The 25,467-nt window shown below is 41.3% G+C and overlaps 1 protein-coding gene across 11 annotated transcripts in view; it reads left to right on the top strand.

Annotated features, from left to right (window-relative positions):
- SLC6A11 (solute carrier family 6 member 11) overlaps positions 1-25,467 on the top strand; it is a 287,446-nt gene that overhangs the window by 137,603 nt on the left and 124,376 nt on the right. For all 11 annotated transcript variants that reach the window (XM_033926541.1, XM_033926542.1, XM_033926538.1 and 8 more), the window contains one exon: positions 2,252-2,342. In XM_033926541.1, coding sequence (XP_033782432.1) covers positions 2,252-2,342 — 91 coding nt within the window. The remainder of the gene's footprint in view (positions 1-2,251; positions 2,343-25,467) is intronic.

Genomic DNA, 25,467 nt, shown 5'->3' with positions numbered 1-25,467 from the left:
ATGAAGTGACTTGCCCAGGATCATAAGGAACAGTGCTAGGCTTGTACCTGCAATCTCGGGGTGCTGAGGCTACAGCCTTAACCACTAGGTCACTCTTCCACTCCATATTATTCTATAAGGGGGTTCTTGGCACCAAGATACTGTTATAGAATTAGTGCTATGCGCACGGCATTCGATGCCTAGACTGAGGCACCAATTTATAGAATTGCCCTTTAAGCTTGCTAATGATGGATACAAAATGGGGACAAATCCATAAACATCCAGGGCCAAGTGAGGCCATTTGTGATGCTGCTTAGACCACAACTCTTCCCAGAGTACTGGTGGCTTGCTAGGAACCTGCTTAAAGAACTTCAAAACTAATAGCAATAACATTTGATATGTGAATTATAGCACATTTCATGAGGGCCTCAACATTCATTTAAGTCAGGGGTGTCCAATGTCGGTCCTTGAGGGCCGCAGTCCAGTCGGGTTTTCAGGATTTCCCCAATGAATATGCATGAGATCTATGTGCATGCACTGCTTTCAATGCATATTCATTAGGGAAATCCTGAAAACCCGACTGGACTGCGGCCCTCGAGGACCGACATTGGACACCCCTGATTTAAGTGCATAGTCCATTAAAAATAAAAAATAAACACCATTAATGCTTCATATTATTGTAATTCACCCCCAGTCCTTTTGTACCATGTTAGTTTGTTTTGTCTTTATCATGTAATTGTGTTGAAATGTATCCCCTGATTTTATAACTTTTGTATAATAGTATTACGATGGGCGATATATTAAATTGAAACTTAAAGTGGGTATTTTTTAGCAGAAATACCAAGCAGTATATTCCAAAATAAAACAAATTTTACAGAGCAAAATTGGAGCCCCATGTTTCAAGCACACTGCACTGCCATTATTCACTAGCAATCTAAAAAACAATTTAAAAAGAAACTTTGAAGTGATGTTTTGGAAGGCATATAAACATAAATTACCAAAGTCATTCTAATTTTGTTGATTAAGGCTTGTTTTCCTGTTTTCCTCTCTTCCTTGCAGCAAGGTCACGCCAGCATCTCAATACCAGAACATCAACAGAAGTCACTTCTTCTTCTTCCATATAAGCCAGTGCAACCTCAGTAGCCTTGACCCCTTTACTATGACCGTTTTTTACAATTTTATCTAGTCCGTGTGCAGGCTCACTCAAGTTGTCTTCATCATCATTATCATCTTCGTTCTCACTCCTGTTCACCATAGCAATCACATGACCGTCAGTTCTTCATGATCGTTTTTCTGCATCCACCCTTTTGTCATCTTCACGAGCATTCCCACAGGCTGGTATTTCTTGTAACAAAAGCAGATCATCTTCCTCAGCTGTTTTGTGTTCAGTGTCATGTCCTTGTTCGTAACATAGTAACATAGTAAATGACGGTAGATAAAGACCTCAATGGTCCATCCAGTCTGCCCAATCATACATGATCCATAAATTAATCATTTAATGTAAATGGTCCTTTTTCTTAGATATTTCTAGGCCAGCAACCCAGAGCCCTGCCTGTTAGTGTACTTAGATTCGATCTACTGGAGTCTTCGTCAAAGCTCACTCCAGCGCATCTTAACTATCCCAGCCATCGAAGCCCTCCCCAGCCCTAACTCAACTGAATGTCCATATACAGGACACACCATGAAAGTCAGTACTAGCCTTAGTTACTAGGCAGTGGCGCAGTATGGGAGGGGTGGTCCGCCACGGGCCCGTCACAGATATCTGGAAGGCCCTGGTTTGCTCAGACTCCTCAGGCCCTGTCCCTTGGTGCCCTAAGCCCCTCCCAAAGGATGGGGCCTGAGGAGTCTGAGCAAATCAGGGCCTTCCAGATATCCGTGACGGGCCCGTGGCGGACCACCCCTCCCATACTGTGCCACTGCCTAGTAACTACCTCCCATTTGAAGCCCAGGCCCATTCCTCACCCATTCTCTGTTAAGAGCGGCATTCTGTGATGTTTATGGTAAACGCATCATGTTAGCTATTAAAGCAACAGCCATGCTAGCTGCTGGAAATGTGTTAACAGCTGCCTTAACAGTTATCACAGCTTAGTAAATAGGTCCCAGTGTGCTATGTTTAGACATGTTTATGTTTGGTTCTGAGTATTTGCTACACCGCTTAATGAGTAAGCACATAAGGCTAAAATAAGAAATAGGAAAATAATGACATTTAATGATAGGATAGAAGAGAAGAGAGAAGACAGCAATGCATTTTTTGCATTTTTTTCTTTCACAGAGAACTGTGTGGAGTTTCAAAAGCTTAATGTGAGCAATTGCAGTCAGATCTCCTTGGCAAATGCTACCTCTCCAGTCATGGAATTTTGGGAGTAAGTGACTATATGTTTACGGTTTGTTTTAAAAAATGTGCGTTTTTTTTCCTGTCATCTCTTTATTATGGCCCTTTGAAAGTTCGCTAAACCGCTCTAAATTAGCATGGTTTACTTTAACATTTAAATTCAATCATCTGTGTTCAGTTCATTTGTGTTAAAGTTAATGTGAATCATGTTAATTTGGCACACCTTGGTGCATTTTCATGAAAACGGACCAACATGTGAAATATTGTAAAAGAATGTAATATTACAGAGACTGAGGGGTCCTTTTATCAAGCTGCGGTAGGGGTTTAACGCGTGTTAAACCGCACTAGCCGCTAATGCCTGCATCGATAAGGCGTTAGTTTTTTAGCTGGCCACGGGGGTTAGCGCATGATGAAATGTCTGTGCTAACCCCGCTAGCGTGGCTTGATTAAAGGACCCCTGAAATTCTTGGGATGCCCATGGCCTTGCCTGCTTTTCAGGTCCATGCACAAGAATTGACATGTATGTCTTTATAGAATAGCACCTAATAAGATGGGTGTGTACATTTTGGGGTTGATTTTATAAATTGACAGGCGCCTTAAAAAATGGTATTAGATGCATGTCAATAACATTTAGGCGCCGTTTACAGAATCACAGCTAGCGGCACCTAGATAAATATGCGCCTGAAATGTAGGCGACAGTTTTAAAGGCCTACATTTCAGGTGCCTAAGTCATGCTCTGCCCATAGAAATGCCCACTTAGGTGTTAGGCATAGCGATAGATGCCTGTCTTTTATAGAATCGGATAGGCGCCTATCGTCCAATTAAGTTTTTTTAACCAATTATTTTGCCAATTAAGGTAGGTGTCCTTTATAGAATCAGCCCTTTGGGCAACTGCCCAATTTTGTGTACCTTATATAGAATCTGGGGGAGGGTGTGCAAAATTTCTGCAAGTAACACCGTGACTACCTTTTATCAGGGCAATTCTATAATTGGCTCTCACATTTATTTACGTGTACACTTAACTGAAAAAGTGCCAGAACTGTTCTGTGTGGCAGCACAAAAGTGGCATAGCTGCAAAGAGGGCATGTACATGGGCAGAGCATGTGCACAAAATAGGCAGAGATCCAAGAATTTTGTCAGTATGTATGTCAATGCTACATGTATGTGACTGCAGTTATGGATCCATGGCTGATGTAACTACAAGTATGTAAATGTTAGATGCCAATATAGAGTTACGCTAGTATTCTGTAATGGAATCTGGGTGACCAGGTGTCATCATAGAATAGCTTTTTACTGCTTAGCATTGGGGCAACTAAATGGAAGTGCCCCCTGGTGGTGAACTGTAATGTGTAATGCAATTTTTCATGTACTTTTACTTGCTTTAGGCCAGGGCAAAGGGTTCTTTGGCATTGGGTTTAGGTGATGTTTGGACCTAAACATACACTCGGGACCTGATATTCAGAGCGATTTAAGTGGGCCATAGAGGCTGGGCCATGCATGGGCACCAGCATTGAGTATTGAGGAATAATCTGCCCTGAGCTTATATGGGCCCTACCAATATTCAGGAAATACCGGAGTTATGTCCCAATGCTCAATGCAGGAGCCAAGACATGGCCTGGCATTGCATATGGGAGCATAATTTAACCAGCAACAAACAGGGCTTAAAACCCCCAACTTCTGGATGAATATTGGGAAGGGGGGTATATATTAATTGGCTCCAGGATAATTATTAATGTAAACTGAAATCTGCATGACCAATTTTTTTGTAACCCCTGCAGAGAGCAGGTTACTCTCATTTGGTCATGTTGTTACTATGACATAATCCACCGAGATCATCTCTCCTAAAATTGAGCATACATTGCAATCAGTCAGAAGAAAAGAGGTAAATGTCTATGATGTGACTTTTCTAAACTGTAGTGAGGGCCCTCCAGTGAGCTGGGTTTTCTGGATACCCATGTATCAGATTAATTTGTGTGCACTACCACGGGTGTCTTGGAAACTTGATTGACTGGTGGAAAGGGAGCAAGAATGGGTTCTAGTGTCATTTTAACACACAAAAAGAGCTTCGGTATTTTTAAAGCCATTCCCACCGGTAGAACTATATTTTACCTGCACAAATGGGCTTCTGAAAAATGACTGTGGGTTAGATAAAGGGAAAAACAAATGCTGGTAGTGCATTTTTTAAATTGTGCTTGCAATTTTCCCTTGGGAAATTATACTCCCAGATAAAGCAGGAACAAATCTCTCCTGCCACATTTTCTGTGAGCAATAATCAGTTCAAACTCCCTTGCAATACTGGTGGGGTTTAAAGAGCCCACATAATTTGCATCAGAGCGGGCAGTTTATTGCTCCCCTTGACTTCTAAAAATGACAAAGAAAATCATGTTTTATTGTCCAAATATTTTGCGATGTTTCTCTTTGCCTGAAACATATCTTGCACATTGCCCATTATCTGTGACTGCTGCACTTTGCTTTGTTTACGTTACAATCTAAAAGGGTTCTCTAACTAGACGTTATTTAAAGTGACAATGTTTGGAATTCGGTTTTTTGTTTTTTTTTAGTTCATTAGTTTTTATTGAATATTATAAGAGATTTACAGAAGGCAGTTCAAACACACAAAATCTGAATAAGACACAGTGGTATAGAAAAAGTCTATATTTACAATCATTTACATACAACCAGATTAATAAAAAGAATCTAGGGTATGTGTAACTGCTAATAGAAGATATATGAAAGGCAGAAAAGCAGGGAGAGTGAAATAAGAGAGAGGGAAAGAAAGAGGGAGAAAAAGAAAAAGAGAGAGATAGATAGATAGAGATAGAGAGGCAGAAGTGTCTACTGGTTAGAATGAACAAATGAATGTAAGAATGACCAAGGTGATTTATTTCGCACCATGTTTGTGGAGAGTCGAGAAATCATGTTTTTCTCATATGCATAAGATTCAAATTTGTGATACATGCTCAGAGAGTTCCACCAAAAGGTGTAGTCAAGTAGCGAGGATGATTTCCAATTTTTCAGAATATGCATAAGAGCTGTTACAAACATGGCATCAATGAGTTTAGGTGGGCAGTTTGTGCGAAACAAGGGTGTTGAGAACGAAGAATTACAATGTCCATGGAAATCTCTTCTGAACACTTAGTAATAGATTTTATAGTGTCCCAAATACGAATCCAGAAGGAGTGAACTATAGTGCAATGAAAAAGCATGTGATCGAGAGTTCCAGACTCTTTCAAACAGTTCCAGCAGGTGGAGTCTTGTTTTAGCTTCGCTTTCCACATGCGATATGGGGTCCATACTGCATTCCACATAACGAAGAACATTGATTGCGAGACTCTGGAAGATAGGAGAGGACGGTTTGTGGAGGACCAGAAAAGTTCCCAATCTATATCAGAAAGCGTAGTCTGCAGAATCGAGTCCCATTGGTTCATTGATTGAGGTGAAAAGGTGAAAGAGTGATCCCTTAGAATACTATAAAAAAGAGATATCGCTCTACCCTTCATTAAGGCCAGAGTAGACCAGTGGTGAACAGTGTGGATTGAGGTCATAAAGTCAGGGCGCATATGTACCTTAGACAGTATTCCAGTAAGCATGAGCCATTGGGAATGTATAGAGGATGGAAGTGAATATGCAGAACAAAAAATATCAAAAGGAACAAGTGAGGTGGAGGAGATCATTTGATGAGCAAACTCGACACCCGCCCGTTGCCACCTCTTCCATGAGAGGGATCTACCTTTATTTTGAATTTTAGGGTTATTCCAAAGGGACATGAGCGGGCTTTCACTAATAGAGATCTCAGCTGTTGCATCTAGAAGATGAAAAGCATGCTGTGTTGCACTCAACAAGGAATACTTTCTCAAGTGTCTAGGTACTGACACTGTAAGGAAGCAGGAAACGTGTAGTGGTGCACATAAAAAGCGTTCCATTTCAAACCATGCTGGTTGATCCTGAGGATTAGAATCAACGATCCAATAAGCTCCATATTTGGCTAAAGATGCGATATAATAATAATAAAAATCTGGTAAATTTAGTCCACCATTAATCTTAGAGGCCTTCAGCTTGGCGAGAGCAATACGGGGTTTTTTCTTGTTCCAAATAAATTCAGAGATTTTCATATTGAGCCAATGAAATAATTTTTTCTGGCATAGGAAGGGAAGCATGGAAAGGGTGTAATTAATTTGCGGGGCTAAAGTCATTTTAATGGAGGCTATTCTACCCCACCATGACAAATAAAGTGGGGACCAGCGAGTTGTAGTGTTTGAAACTAAATTTTTGATTTTGGATATGTTCAGATCCTGGACGTGTACTGGATCTTTATGAATTAGGACCCCTAAATATTTCACAGCTCCCTGTGACCATGAAAAAGGAAATTGAGCCAGATCTGAGGAGGAGATATGGTCATTGAGAGGAAAGATTTCTGATTTCTCCCAATTAACAGAATATCCAGAGAGTTGAGAGTATTGAGAAACAATGTTGATAAGATGGGGCAAGGAGACAAGAGGATCTCTGAGAAAGAGAAGGACATCGTCAGCATAGGCTGCTAATTTAATGTCTCGACTGGACGAGGGGATACCCTTAATTAGGGGACATTGTCGGATAGCTGACAAGAGAGGTTCCAACGCTAAGTCAAATAACAATGGTGAAAGGGGACAGCCTTGACGGGTGCCTCTATGAAGGGGGAATTTGTTGGAGAGAGAGTTGTTAATCAGAATACGAGCTGTGGGTTGTCTATATAGTGTTTCTATCCAATCTGTGAAGAAAGGACCAAAATTGTACCATTTCAGTACTCGGAATAAGAATGGCCACTCCACTCGGTCAAACGCTTTCTCAGCATCAATGGCTAGACCAATCACAGGATCCGACAGTGTTTTGGCGTGAGCATTGATATGGTGAAATAAGCGTAAATTATCTCCTATGTATCTTTGTTTGATGAATCCTGTTTGATCTTTGTGTACAAGGGTTGGGATCACTGTGGTGAGTCTTAATGCGAGTAGTTTTGCCATAATTTTGTAATCCAAATTAAGGAGAGAGATAGGACGGAAATTTTTAACCAAGGTAGCATCGCGTTCTGGTTTAGGAATAACTACAATTTTGGCCTCAGCGAAATTAAACTGTTTATCCAGAGTGGAGTGGAGAAAATCATAATACGTGAGGAGTTGAGGCGCCAAGAGAGTTCGGAAACTTTTGAAAAACTCATTAGTAAAGCCATCCGGACCTGGGGCTTTCCCAGTGGGTAAGGAGGTTATAGCAGTTTCAATCTCAGACGTGGTGATGGGGGTGTCCAGTTTTGTTTTAATAGATTCCGATATAGTCGGGTGAGTTAAAGAGGCGAGGAAAGAGTCTATGTCCGATTCAGGGGCTGAAAGCTCAGATTGATATAGAGCAGTATAAAATTTTTCAAATTGGGAAGAAATCAGAGATCTGGTTCTAGCTAATTGTCCTGATGAGTCTTGAACAACTGAGATGTGTAAACGTTTTGATTTAGTTTTAAGATACCTAGTTAAAGGGCGACCCATAAGATTATCTCCCATATAGTGACCAGAGGAGGAAATGAAAATGTCACGTCGGGCCGTGTGGGAAACCAGAGTATTATATTCATATTTAAGATTTTGAATGCGTTGGAACATGGATGGATCATGCAAATGAGTGGACATATGTTGTAGTTCTAAGTTTTTGATGGAGATTTCCAATTCTTTTTCTTTTTGTATGGATTGTTTTTTTTTCCAGGAAGCAAGTTTAATCAATTCACCTCTGAGAGAGGCTTTGTAAGCTTCCCAAACAATAGCAGGGCAGGTTTCTGAATCTTTGGTGTTAATTTCAAAAAATTCCGTGGTAAAAGATTTGATTTTGTCTACTATTGCATCATCTAAAAGTAAGGCATTATTAAGTCGCCAAGAGGGAGATACTTTGCGTGGGGCAGAAGTGCAAGGAAATGGCTGCGTGGTCTGTAAGAGATATTGGATGTATGATAGTATTTGTTACGTCTTGAATGAGTGAGGGGGAAAGAAGAAAGAAATCAATTCTTGAGTAAGTGATGTGTGGTGGTGAAAAGTGAGAGTATTCTCTACATTTCGGGTGCAGTAAACGCCATGGATCTACAAGGGAGAAGGCTTCCATTAAAGCTTGTAGGGCTGAGAAAGATTTGGACTTTGAGGGTCTGCAAGAGGATGATCGATCTATATAAATGTCCTGAATTTGGTTGAAGTAACCTCCTAATATCAGAGAGCAAGAACCATATTCAACTAATGCCAGCTGAAGATCTTTGAAAAAGTCCGGATGATCTAAAACAGGAGCGTAAATATTAAGGAGCACAAAATCTACTGTGTGCAACTCAGCATGTACCAGACACCACCTTCCGTCAGAATCTGTTTTAACAGAATGAATAACTGGGGATAGCTTGTCACTGAGAAGTATTGATATCCCATTTTTCTTCCTCTGAGTTGCAGGGGAATATAAATGAGTGGAATATCCCTTCAATTTAAGTTCTTAAGTGTGCATAGATTTCCTGTATGTCAGTCAGTTCAACTGTGCAAAATCCAGTGCAATAACGTTGCTCAGATTTCTGTTTTTATGGTTGTGTGCTGCTTGTAGAATAGGCACAGTGCTGGGTCAAGATGATGCGTGCCCACTTTTGTTTTGGCTCCATCCCACCCCCACTAATCTGCATTGCCACCCCTCCTCCACCCGCATGCATTGGCACTTCTCCCTCACCTCCCCTCAGCTCTTTATCTGATCTCTAAACAGTGAGTGAGTTTGCTGCTGTGTTCTTCTCCCTATGCAGCTGTTGGCACCATCCCAGGTTTAAATGCAAGAATAGGAAGTACCGCATTTGCCACCATATAGGACGCATCCCCTTTTTAAAACAGTTTTAAAGAAAAAAAAATACTTATGCGCCTGTACAGTGCCCTCTTCCCTGTCAGGCTCTGACTGCACCCCAGCCCCCTCCCTGCCAGGCACTGCTCAAAACCCCCTTCCCTCCCAGGCTTTCCACCCTGTCCCCCCTCCCTACACTGTCCGTCCATTTGTCCTAGTTCCTCTGCCACTGGAATCCCTGGTGGGTCCAGTGGTGCAGCGAGCTTTCCGTGCTCCTGCCCTGCTGCTAACCTGGTCCTGAGTTCTCCTCTCTTCAGCCGCTGAATGGCACCGAGCAGTAACGTGCTTTGGCACTGCTGCTTGGTGCTGAGCTGCTTCCTGACTGGCTCCGGCGATTCACGAGAATTTGCAGAAGCCAGTCAAGAAGCCGCTCAGTGCTGAGCAGGAGTGCCAAAGCGCGTTCCTGCTCGGTGCCATTCTGCGGCTGAAGAAACTTGATCTCATGGCAGCCACCACCAGGTTAGCAGTGGGGCAGGAGCGTGGAAAGCTCACTCCTGCCTGCTGCACCACTGGACCACCAGGGATTCCAGTGGCAGAGGAGGTAGGATGGACAGGGTCAGTTTATCGGTGTATAAGACCCACCCCTTATTTTAAGTTTATTTTGAGCGGCAAATATGGTATCTGTTCTTGCATTTGAAACTGCGGCTGTGTCGGTGGCTGTGCAGAGAAGAGAACACAATGGAAAGAGTATAATGTGCTTTTGCCACTGTGAAGATTGAGCCAGTGACACAGATGTGGCGCTCTGAGCCAGGAGTATAGTGAGCTTGAAAGACATAGGGTTACCAGATGTCCGGGAAAACTCAGACTTGTCCTATTTTTAGAGAACTATCCAGGTACCCAGAGGGATTTCCCAAATCCTGCAGTTTGTCTGGGTTTTGGAAGTCCCCAACCTCAGGTTCGCGTCTGGAGGGTGTGCAGATGCGGTCCTGAGCTCAGGGAGGTTTATCTGGAGGCGGGGTGGGGGGCAGAACAAGGGGGGGGACCAGGTTTCCTCTCTTTTCACAGAGGAAATCTGGCAACCCTAGAAATCCTTCTATGGATGCGTTAGCATTTAGTGCGCTGAATTGGTTAGTGCTCCTTAAAAGGACCCCTAAATTAATTCTTTGCTTTGGTCTTCACCAAGAAAGATGTGGGGTAGATACCCATGCCAGAAACGGTATTTACTGCTGATGAATTGGCGAAAGTGAAAGAAATATCTGTAAACCTAGATGATGTAATGGGGCAATTAAAAAATTTGAAGATTAACAAATTGCTTGGACTGGATGGTATACATTCCAAAGTACTCAAATGAACTTGTAGAGATATTATTGGTAATATGTGATTTATTTTATTTTTAATCAAGCATAATACTGGAAAATGGGAGGGTGGCTGATGCAAATAGAATCCTGGAAATAGTAGGAAAAGGCTGGAAAACAAAAAAATTAGAATGTTGTAATATATTTGTATCATTTCATGGTGCAACCACATCTTGAAAACTCTATACTCTGTGAAATTCTGGTCACCGCATCTCAAAAAAAGATGTAGCAGATTTAGAAATGGTAGAAAAAAGGGTGACATAATGATAAAGGGGAATGGATGACGTCTCTATGAGGAAAGGCTAAAGCAGCTAGGGCTCTTCAGCTTGGAGAAGAGATGGCTGAGGGGAGTTATGATAGACATGATTCGCTTGTTTGCTTTTTCCAAAATACTAGGACTAGGGGACATACAATGAAACGACTAAATAATACAGGTTTACAGTTATTTATTTGATAACCGGCCATTTCAATATACAGTGGTACCTTGGAGAGAACGGCAACCTGAAGACCTTGAGCATGCGCAGATGCTCAAGGCCCAGCGCGAGGAGGCAGATCTTGGGGCACCGGCACCAGCATGTCCTGTGCGTTGGTGCCGGTGTCAAACAGGGGTAAGAAATGTGATCGGGTGGGTGGGTGGATGCCAGATCACGGTGGGGAGAGGGTGCGACATGAGCAGGGGGGTTGCCGGATCGCTGGAGGGGGGTCGCCGGATCGCGGGGGGGCCAAATGAGCAGGGGGGATGGCGTATCACACGGGGGGGGGGGGGCCTTCATGAGCGGGAGAAGCAATGCCAGTTCTTGGGGGGGAGCAGTGCTGCTGGCCTCGGGGGGGGTGGGTGAGAACGTATCAAAATGAGTTTCCATTATTTCCTATGGGGAAACTCGCTTTGATATACGAGTATTTTGGTTTATGAGCATGCTTCTGGAACTAATTATGCTCGTAAACCAAGGTACCACTGTACAAGGAATATAAGTGGTGTACAATATAAAAACAATAAGAAAAAGGGTATTTTTTTTAAAAACCCAGAGAAAATAGTTCTTCACTTGATGTGTAATTAAACTCTGGAATTCATTGCCAAAGAATATTGGTAAAAGCGGTTAGCTTAGCAGGTTTTAAAAACAAGATTTGGATAATTTTTTTAAAAGTCCTTAAGCCATTAAGATGAACTTGGGAAAATCCACTGCTTATTTCTAGGATAAGCATAAAATCTGTTTTACGGTTTTGGGATCTTGCCACGCACTTGTGACCTGGATTTCCCACTGTTGGAAACAGGATACTGGGCTTGATGGACCTTCAGTTTGTCCCAATATGGCAATGCTTATGATCTTATGATATTCCAGAAGAAATGTTTTGTCACTACTTTCCATTCAACTCCAGAGAATTTGCAGAATGTGCATGAGATTGAGTTTGACTTATAGAGGCATATTTTCAAAGCTCTTAGCATTTCATAGTAACCTATGGAACTTTGTAAGGATGAGTGCTTTGAAAATAAGCCCCATAGTATCCTCTCCTAGATACTTAAGTTGAACTGGGAGGGCAGAAAATACTGACGAGCAAAGCAAATTTTACAGAAAGTCTCCTAGGCCGGAGTCCTGACCATTCCAATATCTATTGGATTGCAGGAATACCTCATCCATAGCACAAGAAGAATCTCCAGCTCAATTATGTTCAGACAATAACCCAGTTTCTTCTGCCTACTAGAATTGTCCTACTTGAGACTCTTATCATCATAGGCAATTTATCATTCTGCAGAAGCAGCTAAGGATAAACAAGCCTACTATTACAATAGGAGGACCAGAGATAGGCCAGTCCCTAAGGAAAGTCATGATGTTCAGGTCAAATTTAATGATAAAAATATCTAGAAGAAGGCAGAGGTTACCAAATAACTTCCATATTGTTCTCTTGGATCCCTACGAGGGTCAAGATAAGGAAATTGGGTCATTAGGGCATAGACAGGGGGTGGGTAAGCAGAGTGGGCAGACTTGATGGGCTGTAGCCCTTTTCTGCCGTCATCTTCTATGTTTCTATGTTTAAGATGGATCAGAGCAGAGATGACCATCCAGACATATTTGACTGAGTCAGGAGTTCCCAATTGTAGTGAAAGATATGGATTGCACTACTGTGCTAGGGGCACCTTTAGTTACTACCAAACAAGTACTGCATAACATTGACACACTACCAAAAAATACTCCAACTAAAAGTACAAGATACTGAGAAGCTTTGAATTCTCTAATACCCGGTGCACAGTCAGCTGTGAAAATGCCATAGATGAGTGTTCTTCGAACCTTTTGATACCTATGGACCGGCAGAAATAAAAGAATTATTTTGTGGGCCGGTACCGGTCCATGGACCGGCAGTTGAAGAACACTGGGCTAAGTCGTGGGCCAGACCCCGCCCCAGACCCCGTCCCATAATAGTACTAATTGTAACACCATTTTGTCCATTCATTTTTCATATACACACACACAATATATAATCTTATTAACACAATATGGTTAACCGCTAAATTAAACTACACAAACTACACTGTATGCTTCTCAACATTCATTCCTACCAGAACACAGATAACCCCCATGCAAATATGGGACCAAAAGCTAAAAGTACTAATATATACAAACAAACCCTAAGATGCAAGACTTTGCATGTAGTACAACCCCAAAGAAAAAGAAACAAATGCATTTCTTCCTGAACAGTGCAAAATACAGACAAGATGTAAATTCTCAAAAATGACACAATTCAATCACTAAATTTAAAAGTTAAAATCATTCCCCCTACCTTTGTTGTCTCCCTCCCTCCATGCTGTGCCTTACCTTCTGGCCTGCTCCCGCCTGGCCGTTTTATGCCATCCCTGGTATTATCTTTGGGCCGGCTCCCTCTTCCTCAGTGCTGCAGTGTACAAAGCCAAAGGCAGCGGCTCCTCGTACACATCCCACACCTCATCTGGAAGCTTTTCCTCTGACATTGCGACGTCAGAGAGAAGGCTTCTGGTTCAGGCACAGGGCGCGCGTAGGAGCTGCTGTCTGTGGCTTTGTGCACTGCAGCACTGAGGAAGAGGGAGCCAGCCTGAAGATTACGTCGCATCGATCACACCGCAGATCAGTGATTAAATAACACTGTCTCAGGCCCTATGGACTGGCAGGAAATTTCCGCAGACCGGCAGTTGAAGAACACTGCTGTAGATCATGGTACCCACAAGGACATGCTTTGGCCAAATCGTATTGCATGTCAACTTGTCCAGTTTCAAGGAGGGTCCCCACTCGACATCTTCCAAGAATATGAAAAAGAAGCCCAAATAAAGGGTCCCTACCTCTGGACTTAGTTGAGATCATGCCCCAAAACTTTAGATATGAAGGACAAGGTACTACTCGAAAGAGTCCAGAGAAGAGTGATTAAGATGGTTAAGGCACTGGAGGAGTTGCCGTTCAGCGAAAGATTAGATAAACTGGGCCTTTTCTCCCTCAAGCAGAGGAGATTGAGAGGGGACATAATCGGAACATTCAAGGTACTGAAGGGAATAGATTTAGTAGATAATGACAGGTTTTTCACCCTCTCCAAGATAGGGAGAATGAGAGGGCACTCTCTAAAGTTAAAAGGGGATAGATTCCGTACAAACGTAAGGAAGTTCTTCTTCACCCAGAGAATGGTAGAAAACTTTGAATGCTCTTTCGGAGTCTGTCATAGGGGGAAAACACCCTCCAGGGATTCAAGACAAAATTAGACAAGTTCCTGCTGAATCGGAACATACACAGGTAGGGCTAATCTCAGAGCACTGGTCTTTGACCAGAGGGCCGTCGCGTGAGCGGACTGCTGGGCACGATGGACCACTGGTCTGACCCAGCAGCGGCAATTCTTATGTTCTTATTAGAAGTCTCAACATATTCCCTGAAAAAAAATCTCATCAATTTCTGAGATAGTTGAGAAGGGAGCTCTGGACCATTTGACATGGAATGACTCCATAAGATGACTGGCCTGATATATAGAAAATTGTTAATTAAAGAGAGGGAGATGTGATGAGTCATTCTAAGTCTCTAGGATTTCTCAAGGAACTGGAGGGTTTACCTGGATAGAATACCTCACATCCTGCTGCTCTGCTGGAAAATAAAGCAAAACTGTGATTAAGCCTTGAACTGAATCTTCCTTTTCCAAAAACATTTTGATAGTGCAGAAGGGTTTCTTGTTTGGCTAGGAGACCAACAGTTGGCAAAAAAACCTACATGTCCATTGGCTGGCTATAAGGTCCTCCTGCTTGTCAGCCTCCCTCAATAAAAACCATCCAATTGGGCTAAGTTCCAGCTGGTTGGCAGACCCAGTCACACTCTATTTAACAGTATCGTAGTGTGGAAGCCTTATTCTTTCTGAAGCTCTGGTAAAGATAACAAACCATAGCCAATTAACAGTGCTATATAGAATGCCGAGTTATATAAAAACTAAAACAGTGTGGCCGTTAACTCACTTGAATATATAGAAATAAGGATTATTTTATTGAATTGACTTAATACATTTTTGACTAGCTTTTGAGAGCACAGTCTGTTGCTAGGCAACACCATTTAGTACAGGTCAGTGGTACTGGTAGAAAGAACAATTGTGCCCCTCCTAGCAAACAAAAAAAAGATAAGACAGATTTTGTATTTCTCATCTGCCTCTCCAAATGTAGGTCACAGCAATTTGCAAAATTGTATAGGCACTTTAAAGCTGATTGGTTGATTGGGGGGAAGGCAAAGGATAATATACTGTACTGAAAAGTGGAAAAAAACGTCTTTTGCTTTTTAGAAGGCTCAGATAAAAGTTGTGGAATGACCTTGAATACAAATTCAGATCCACTGTACTATTGTGACAACAACAGCAACAGAATATGTTGCTAGGCTCTTCAGTTCTGAAAAAGCCGCATCTATGGATCGATTTTTCACTCCGTCAAAAATTACAATCCCTGCAGCTGCCGCCGTCCTCAGCGGCACGTTCTCTCTGCTACGGTCCCGTCCCTCCTCTGACGTCAGGATCACAGCAGAGAGAATGTGCTGCTGAGGACGACGGTAGCTGCAGGGATCACTATAGCTCCAGCGATCCTGCAGGCTGCCGAATTAGCTTAAGGTAAAAGCGGGGAAGCTGGGAGGGAACATGCAGGCTTGTGGGGTGGGGGGGAGACAGGCCTTCGTGGGGAGACAGGCCTGTGCAGAGGGAGGCAGAGAAAGGAGTAAGAGAGGGGAGGGGAGATGCCAGACCTGGGGTGAAGTGAAGGGAAGAGAGAGACCAAACCAAAAAGAGGCGGAGGAAAGCAGAGGACGGAGTGGTGCTGGACTAATGGAGAGAGGGAGAGAGAAATGCAAGACCACAAGGGGAAGGGTACAAGAGGGACAGATACTGCTCCAAAGTAGGTGGGCAGGGTGCAGGATGGCAGGAGAGATAGTAGGAGAAAGCCTGTATCTGAGGAAGGGGGATACAGGAGGTAAGGAAGAGAGAAAGAAGAAGCTGGATATGTGGAGAGATAAAATGCTGGGCATGTATGCTGGGCATGTAAGAAGCATAGGAACAGGGACACAAGGGGGACACTACTGGAGAGAATAGGGACAGGGACACAGAAGAGAGATGTTGGATGAAAAGGTAGTTGAGAAAAGGAGAGATGGTTGATCTGTGGATGGTGGGGTCCATCGCTGCAGCTGTGGGGGGATGGAGAAGAAAAAAAGGAAAGATGCCAGACTTCCGGGGGAGGAAAGGGAAACAGAAGGGGAGGACAGAGATGGAAGATAGATGGTTAGCACAGAGAAAGAAGGAGAGCCTGATCAAAAGACAACCAGAGCCTGGGACCAACATGATTTGAAAAATGACCAGACAACAAAAGGTAGGAAAAATAATTTTATTTTCTGTTTTTTTTTTATTACAATATGTCAGATTTTAAATGTGTATCCTTGCCAGAGATGCTGTTAGACCATGAACGTAAGCTAGGATTTAACACAGAGAGAGGAAAAGTGTTGGGATGTTTGAAAAAAACTCCCAATTGGGCAGGAACATGGAATAGAAAAATCAATTCAATAGGCTGAATTGAATTGAAATTTTTTTTCCTGAATCGGGCAACACTAGTAAATACTAGTGCCCAAGTTAGAAGCCCACTATATATGCAATTTTTCAGAACACCCCGACATGTCCATAATGATCCTCCCTTTTGAGTTATGTGCTAGTAGATTTAGACGGCATGCCTTACAGTGCACAGCCAGATGAGCATACAAATATCGAGTGCCAATTAACTTCAGTAATTGGTTGTTCACACCCAATTATTAATAGTTATGGGCTCGTTACTCAATTAAATTACATCTTGGACCTGTGCATGCAAATCTTGGCACAATACTGTATATAGAATCTGGGGGTTAACCTCTTCCCCTCTCCCCCTTTTATTTTCTTAAATGTTACCTAGGTTTCCTTTTGATGTTTCCATTTTACTTTCACTCATTTATTTATATTTAATGTAAACCACTTAGATATGTGCATTATTTGCAGTAAAGTATATCAAGGCGAACTAAGATCAAAGGGAGCAAATCTATCAACTGGGCTCCTTGATTTAGGTGCTACAAGGACATGCAATAGTAGCCTATTCAATAAAGCAATCTTTTCCAAGTCAGACTCAGGTTTTCCAGGATATTCACAATGACTATAAATGAAAAAAAAATTTGCATACAAGACCTCCATTATAGGCAAATCTTTTATGCCTATTTATTGTGGAAACCCTGGAAATCTGATTAAAATGGGGAGTGTGTGGCACAATGGTTAGAGCTATAGCCTCAGCACCCTGAGGTTCAAATCCCTGATATATAGTCACTTAATCCCCCATTGCCCCTGGCACATTAGAGTGTGAGCCCACCAGGACAAATAGAGAAAAATGCTTGAGATCCTGAATGTAAACCACTTAGACTATAAGTGGTATAAATGCTAAAAATAATAATAAATAATAACTTGGGAAATCCTGCTATAAAAGAATCTGGATATTCCAATTCTGTCATAGATCACTAGTGTAACCCAGTATTGTTATGCTTACCATTTACATATCTTGGAGTTTTACCAGCCATAGACCTGGCATTAGTGCAGGTGCATAAATCTGGCACTTATGTTTATTAAAAGTTTTAACCGCACTTCAGTTTGCCAACAGCACGGTGTACAAAATCTAAAAGAACGCTATAAAAAAATAGAATGCCATAAAAGAACGCCATAAAAAAATAGGGCAGCAAAAGAAGAACAGTAAAGAAAGAACAGAAGAGAAATAAAATATAAAAATTTAATTAAATCTAAATAATCAAATCTCAAAGAAAAATAAATGTATTTAAATAGTTGCCAGAAAACAGGATCATAATTTACAAAACATTCTCATAGAAATGCTAAACCAAAAAGATGTGCCTTAACCGTTGATGTAAATTTTACATAAGACAGTTCTGAACGAATCGTAACTGGAAGAGAATTCCACAGGCGAGGAACTGCTGCAAAAAAGGCAGGCCTTTGTGTCGATGCCAAACAAGCAAAGCCAATTGATGAGCAGTCAATGAACGTAGGCTATGAGACGGCTTATAGGGAACTAATAATTTTCCTAAGTAATCTGGTTGACCTGATTATAATGCTTTATACGCCTTATGCATTAGGCAAAATTTAACGGGAAGCTAGTGGTACGCCTTCAAAAAAGGAGAAACGTGATCATATCTCCGCGCATTAACAAGAACTCTGATAGCAGTATTTTGAACAGTTTGTAATTTCTTAAGAGATACTGATGGTAATCCAATGTAAATAATGTTAGAATAATCTAATTTGCATGTTACTAGAGCATAAATAATAGACTTGCAGCTCGATGTATCGATGTAAGTACAAATAGAGTGAATCTTTCAGAAAGAGGAAAAAACAAGATTTCATAACTGATGAAATCTGTAACTGAAATAATAGTTCGGGGTCCAGACGGACACCTAAATATTTCAAATAGTTTGAAAGCTTTATGGGTTGGATACCCAAAAGAGGTGATGAACTAGAGACCCACATCCCAGCTGTTTTCTGTGGATTCAAAATCAATTTCTTTTCAGTTAACCAATCACTAATCATATTGATACATGATTGTAAAGGTGCTAAATCTGGGTTAGCAATTGGTTTAGGGACCCCGTCCATCTTGCCTACGCTCTGCCCATTACAAAAACATTTTAAGTTAAATGGGCATTAAGAGAATAAAAAAAGCAGAGATGACCAGGTAATAAAACTTAAAAAGAAATTTAACCAGAGTCCTATGCATACACAGATAAAGAACAAGGGCTGTGTTTTGGCTAAATTGCCTGCACCAAGGGTCCATATACTGTATATCTCGGATATATTCCATTGAGACTAAATAAACCAAAAGGTTGTAAATATGTTCTAAGTAGCATTCAGCAAATTTATGACACCAGCTTAGGAGAGATGCGGAGCCAAACTGGATCAGCAGAATGGCGTGCAATGCAAATAAATTACTAATAAATCAAGCAAACCTTACTATACAACTCATCGCCAATATCATTTACAAAAATGCAAAACAAGCTTGGACTCGCATAAGGGGAAGTATTAGTCCAATGTGCCTGATTTGTCAACATTCCTTCCCCTTCCAAGCCTCTTCTGATCCTTAGAGTATTTCTCATGGTTTCTGCACACACCCCTTTCCAGTTTTCCTGATTTTCTCCCCCATTCATGTCCCCCTCCCTAATTATGGCCAATCCTGGAAGCATACCATCACTCCATTTTCTAGATCCCCTGGCTCTAAAATCCCCCTCCCTCATTCGTTCCCAAAATAAAGCCTCACTCACAATTGATCCCCCACTTATTCCCTGACCTCCCTTTATCCCTAGGACTTATCTGGTAAAGATCCTTGTGGGGCAGAAGCCGTCCCCTTTCAACTCTTGCCCTATTAACTCTGAGTTTCAAAATGGTTGACCCAACCCCCTAGTGGTAGTCTTGCAGCACTACTGCTAGGGATCAGCCTTCCATATAGTTTGAGGAGGTTTGTTGTATTGTGCATATATCATTTGATTGTGGAATAACTGGAACCAACAGACAACATATTTTGTGTAGATTGTAGAGTTTCTTTTTGTCATCCTGTATACAATCTTTAATTGTATGAAATGATTGAAGCGTGAGAGGTGATGAGATGATATATTTTCTTCATCTTTATCTTGCTGTGCTAAGGAGGATAATCTTATTACTTCACCAGGCCTGGGTAAAAAACAATGCGAGATTATTAAAGACATACAGAAGCTGCATGATAGTTAAATATGGGCTTCTCTTATTCCTCCTACTGACCATCTCTAGTGCATGGTTTGAACCATCACTCTAGAAAAGAGAAAGGATTGTTCAATGTATGTGCCTGATAGGCTGCTGATGATTTTTATTTCCCAGGAGTCAGGTGGTTGTCAGTGCTTTTGTCGTACAAGAAGAATTAGTGTACTGTGAATTTACAGAGCAGCAGATGGGTATAATTTACATTTAATTTAGTGATATGCATTACTAAAGCATATAAAAGTTCGCTAGAAAACAGCACAAAAGGCATGGAACAAAAAAAAAAAATCCTTCTAATTGTCAAGATTTGCAACTGGAGCTTCAGTAGATTATATAGTAAAAGATTACAGTGCTTAAATAATGGTGACATTCCCGCAGATATCATTTGTAAGAATCGGCTCACCTTTCAAAGTTGCTTTGTGCCCTGCCTGCTAGGGCAATAGCCCAAAGAGACTTCATTTAGGGGCCCTTATATTAATCAGTGCTAAAAAGTGGCCTGTGTTATTCCCACTTCTAATGCTGTCAGGAACTGGATGATTTTTTTATTTCGTCAATAATGGCCACATGCTAATTTTTCCATTAGTGCTTGAGCACTTTCACCTAATTTATAGGTGGTTAGGGCTCATGCCCTGACCATACGTGAACTGATTAGAGTATAGCAATGTAGCTGTGCTAACCAATTAGAACAGAAAGCGCCTACTCTGCACTTCAGACACCCCAGCAATAAAAAAAATGCCATCTTTTTTAGAAGTGGGTAGTGTGCATACATGCCAAAGCTACCATGGGTTGCCTGAACGTGTCCCATGGTACAAGGGGCTGCTGAAAATTCTCAGCCTAACCAGCAAAGTTAGGGCAGTCTCCATCGAGTCCAGCAATTTTCCACTTTTTTCATTCTGTATTTTTCTGATGGAACGAAAAAAGTGGAAAATGGCGTCTCAAGTTAGGCATCCATAATTTAGATTTCCATACACTTAGGCGTCCAAATAGATGGAATAATAAGTACAGTTTATGACTTTAACAAGAAATAATTAGAAGTTAGGCATCCAAAGGCTGCATGTTATTCTCAGAAGAGGTATCTACAATTTCATAGACGCACATTAAAAAAAAAATGGTGCCTAACACGATAGGCGTAGGCGTGGTCTCAATATAGGTATGCATTTGCAGAATTGCATGACGCTCAGTGTTCTTAAGCATTTTAAGATGTCTATATTTTTGCCTAAAATGTGGGCATTCTAAAATCAAGTCTACTTTTGAGTGTTCCTTATTAGGCATGTGTTAGGCATGCTTTAGGTGTCTTCAAATTAAGGCCTGCCTGTGATGTTTTTAATAATTCTTTGCATTATTTCTATGCAGAACCATAAAATTCCAATAAGTTTCTTCTCTAGAATATGAAGTGTGGTTGCAAATTTATGTTAACAGTTAACACGCTGATAGAAAAAAAAAAAAGAGAGGGAGAAAAGGGCAGGTGAGGTTGTAGGTTAACAAACTAATAAAGCTTTTTAAAAAAGTGCCATCTTGGTGGTGAACTAGTTTTCGAACAGCTTTCAGAATTCATCGAATCCACTAACGCATTACACCCCAACCAAACAGGTTTTCGAAAATATCACAACACCGAATATTCCATGATTGGCCTTGTTACAAATATTCACTATTTTCTGGACCATCACAAATCCGTAGCACTCTTTTCCTTAGACTTATCTGCAGCATTCGATACCATAGACCACAAAATTCTTCTCAACCGTCTGCAATCATTAGGAATTGACGGTCAAATCTTACAATGGCTAACATCCTTCCTTTCAAACCGAACCATGAGAGTTAAATTTAATGAGTCCTACTCCGAGAATTTTTCCTTATCTTCAGGTGTTCCACAAGGATCTATATTATCCCCTCTGCTATTTAATATCTTCTTATCCCCATTTATCACCATGTCTCAGTCATTAGGATTTACAACCTTTTCATATGCAGACGATATTCAACTACTGCATCCTCTTAACCCAGAAAACATTGAAGAAATAAATACGATTACTAACAAATTAGAAAAAATGAAAACATGGTTAAACAATAACAAATTAGCTTTAAACACTCAAAAAACAAAAACCATGCTTTTTACTTGGAAGGGAGACATACTCCAAAAAATACCATTCAAACTCGACAATACTCCATTAGAATCAGTATCCAAATTGAAAATCCTCGGTGTAATAATCGATGTTGACTTATCCTTTCATGATCATATCAGCGCAATAGTTAAAACCTGTTTTTATAGATTACGGCTTCTACGCTCGATCTCTACTTTCTTGGAAACTAAATCTCTCAATATCTTAATTCATTCTCTCATCATTTCTAAACTGGACTATTGTAACGCGCTCCTCATTAACATAACCCAAAAAGAATGTAGACGTCTCCAAATTATCCAAAATACAGCAGTTAAATTAATATTTAATGCAAAGAAATTTGACCACGTTTCACCTTTACTAATTAAATTACACTGGCTGCCCATAACCCACCGAATTACCTTTAAAATATTATTTTTGGTTTATAAAACGCTAAGCACCAATGAACCTCAATTTATTTCAAAAATGATCGTCCCACACAATTCTGCTCGTTCTTTAAGATCTTCTTCATCTAATTTGCTCTCAGTCCCATCGCTAAGAATCATAGGTACTAGACGCAACGATATATTTTCAGTAAAAGCTCCCACACTATGGAATGCCCTCCCAAATTTTATTAAAAATGAAACCGACCTTGTGCTATTTAAGAAAAACTTAAAAACATATTTATTCCAGGACGCATTTGACTTATAAAACTTTGTCCTTCTAGGTTTCTGTATTCTTCTTTCTTCTTTTTTTTTTTTTTTTAATCCCATTATTACCTAATTTGTTTTTACCCTTTGATGTCAAACTCTAACAAATAATAAGATTGTAATTTCTCCCCTCCATTCCCACCCACTCTTGTTTGTCAATCTTCGTTTGTCCTAAAAATGATTTTAGTAAATTAAATGTATGTCCGTCTTTTAAGTGACCTTGTAACTTAAATTGTATTACCACACTCTGATGGTTTTTTAACTGTACATCGCTTAGATATCATGATAAGCGATTCATCAAATAAAGTTAAACTTGTAAACTTGTAAACTTGTGACACAAATTGTGCAAAATATTGAGAACAGAAAAAAAATATTGTGATACATTGTGCTTTGCTTCTCACATTTCTTTTTCCTTCTAGCGGGGGTTATCACTTCAGCATTTTTACTCTTAAAACGTTTAATGCTTGTTAAGACAGTCTTAGATTTTTAGATATTCTTGTTGGAAATGATTTAAGAACATAAGAATTGCTGCTGCTGGGTCAGACCAGTGGTCCATCATGCCCAGCAGTTCGCTCACGCGGCGGTCCTCTGGTTAAAGACCAGTGCCCTGACTGAGACTATTCCTATCAGGGTACGTCCTTGTTCAGCAGGAACTTGTCTAACTTTGTCTTGAATCCCTGGAGAGTGTTTTCCCCTATGACAGACTTCAGAAGAGCGTTCCAGTTTTCTACCACTCTCTGGGTGAAGAAGAACTTCCTTATGTTCGTACGGAATCTATCCCCTTTCAACTTTAGAGAGTGCCCTCTTGTTCTCTCTACCTTGGAGAGGGTGAACAACCTGTCCTTATCTACTAAGTCTATCCCCTTCAGTACCTTGAATGTTTCGATCATGTCCCCTCTCAATCTCCTCTGTTTGAGGGAGAAAAGGCTCAGTTTCTCTAATCTTTCACTGTACGGCAACTCCTCCAGTCCCTTAACCATCTTAGTCTCTCTTCTCTGGACCCTTTCGAGTAGTACTGTGTCCTTCTTCATGTATGGCGACCAGTGCTGTACGCAGTACTCCAGGTGAGGGTGTACCATGGCCTGGTACAGCAGCATGATAACCTTCTCCAATCTGTTTGATCCCCTTATTTATCATTCCTAACATTCTGTTCGCCCTTTTCACCGCTGCCACACATTGCGCGGACGGCTTCATTGACTTGTCGATCAGAACTCCCAAATCTCTTTCCTGGGAGGTCTCTCCAAGTACCGCCCCAGACATCCTGTATTCGTGCATGAGATTTTTGTTACCTACATGCATCACTTTACACTTGTCCACATTGAACCTCATCTGCCATGTCGATGCCCATTCCTCGAGCCTGATTATGTCACGTTGCAGATCTTCGCAATCCCCCTGCGTCTTCACTACTCTGAATAACTTCGTATCGTCTGCAAATTTAATCACCTTGCTCGTCGTACCTATGTCCAGATCATTTATAAAGATGTTGAAGAGCACGGGTCCAAGCACGGAGCCCTATGGCACCCCACTGGTGACGCTTTTCCAGTCTGAGTATTGTCCATTTGCCCCCACTCTCTGTTTCCTATGCTCCAGCCAATTTTTAATCCACATGAGTATTTCACCCTCGATTCCATGGCTCACAATTTTCCGAAGTAGTCGTTCATGCGGAACCTTGTCGAACACCTTCTGAAAGTCCAGATATATTATGTCGACCGGGTCGCCTTTGTCTATCTGCCTGTTCACCCCTCGAAGAAGTGCAGCAAGTTTTTCAAACAAGATCTGCCTTTGCTGAAACCGTGCTGGCTGGCCCTCATCAGACTGTGTCCGTCAAGGTGATCGATGATGCGGTCCTTTATCAGCGCCTCTACCATCTTTCCTGGTACCGAGGTCAGACTCACTGATCTGTAGTTTCCCGGGTCTCCCCTCGAACCTTTTTTGAAGATTGGCGTAACATTTGCCACCTTCCAGTCCTCCGGAATCTTTCCTGTTTTGATCGACAGGTTGGCTATTAGTTGAAGCAGTTCAGCTATGGTCGCTTTCAGTTCTTTGATGACCCTCGGATGGATGCCATCCGGTCCCGGGGATTTATCGCTCTAGAGTCTATCAATCTGCCTGCATACCTCTTCTAAACTGACCGTCAACCCTGTCAGTTTCCCATTTTCACTTCCAGCATATATCCTGATGGGTTCCAGTATGCTGTATATATCCTCTTCGGTAAATACAGATGAAAAAAAATGTGTTCAGTCTGTCGGCGATTGCTTTGTCCTCCTTTATCGCTCCCTTTATTCCTTGGTGATTATTCACGAAAGCTCACAGTACAGGTCTTCCCTTTGCTTATTGTTCTTATGCATTAAAACTTTCCTAGCATTTTGACTACACGGTACTGTGGAGCAATTTATAGCTGCTCTGCGATATGTTAAAGGTTTCAATACTGTTCAATATTTTAACACAGCCATCAACAGACCTAGGCTAGGCACGAAGTAATTCACAGCAGTAACCATTGTTCATAGAACCAGATTCTGCTGAATCTTTAAAACTTGATGTGCATGATGGAATTAACAAATGCTAGGGACCCAGGAGGTTTCTGATGACTGACGTACATACAATATGTGCAGTGCGCTCAGAATTCATGGTCCTACTACAGTAATTCCTGTACAGTAATTCCTGTACAGTAAATAGTAGATTATTGCAGATAAGGACTAATTGGGCCAACTTGTCTGCCAATTAGTCTTCCTCGTGAGGTCCTTGAGCATATAGCTTCATGTACTGTAGATAACCAACACCAGCACTCCCCCTCCTCTACAAACTTCTTGTCTTTCACCCAATCTCTCAACCATGTTCCTATTAGGAATGTGCATTTTTCTGAAACATCATGGAAAATGTCGGTGACATTTTATTTTATCTCATTTTAACCTTCCCTACCCCTCCAAAGA

The sequence above is a fragment of the Geotrypetes seraphini genome, chromosome 17 (assembly GCF_902459505.1).
Source record: "Geotrypetes seraphini chromosome 17, aGeoSer1.1, whole genome shotgun sequence".
Lineage (NCBI taxonomy): Eukaryota > Metazoa > Chordata > Amphibia > Gymnophiona > Dermophiidae > Geotrypetes > Geotrypetes seraphini.
This window is presented reverse-complemented; position numbering and strand designations above follow the sequence as displayed.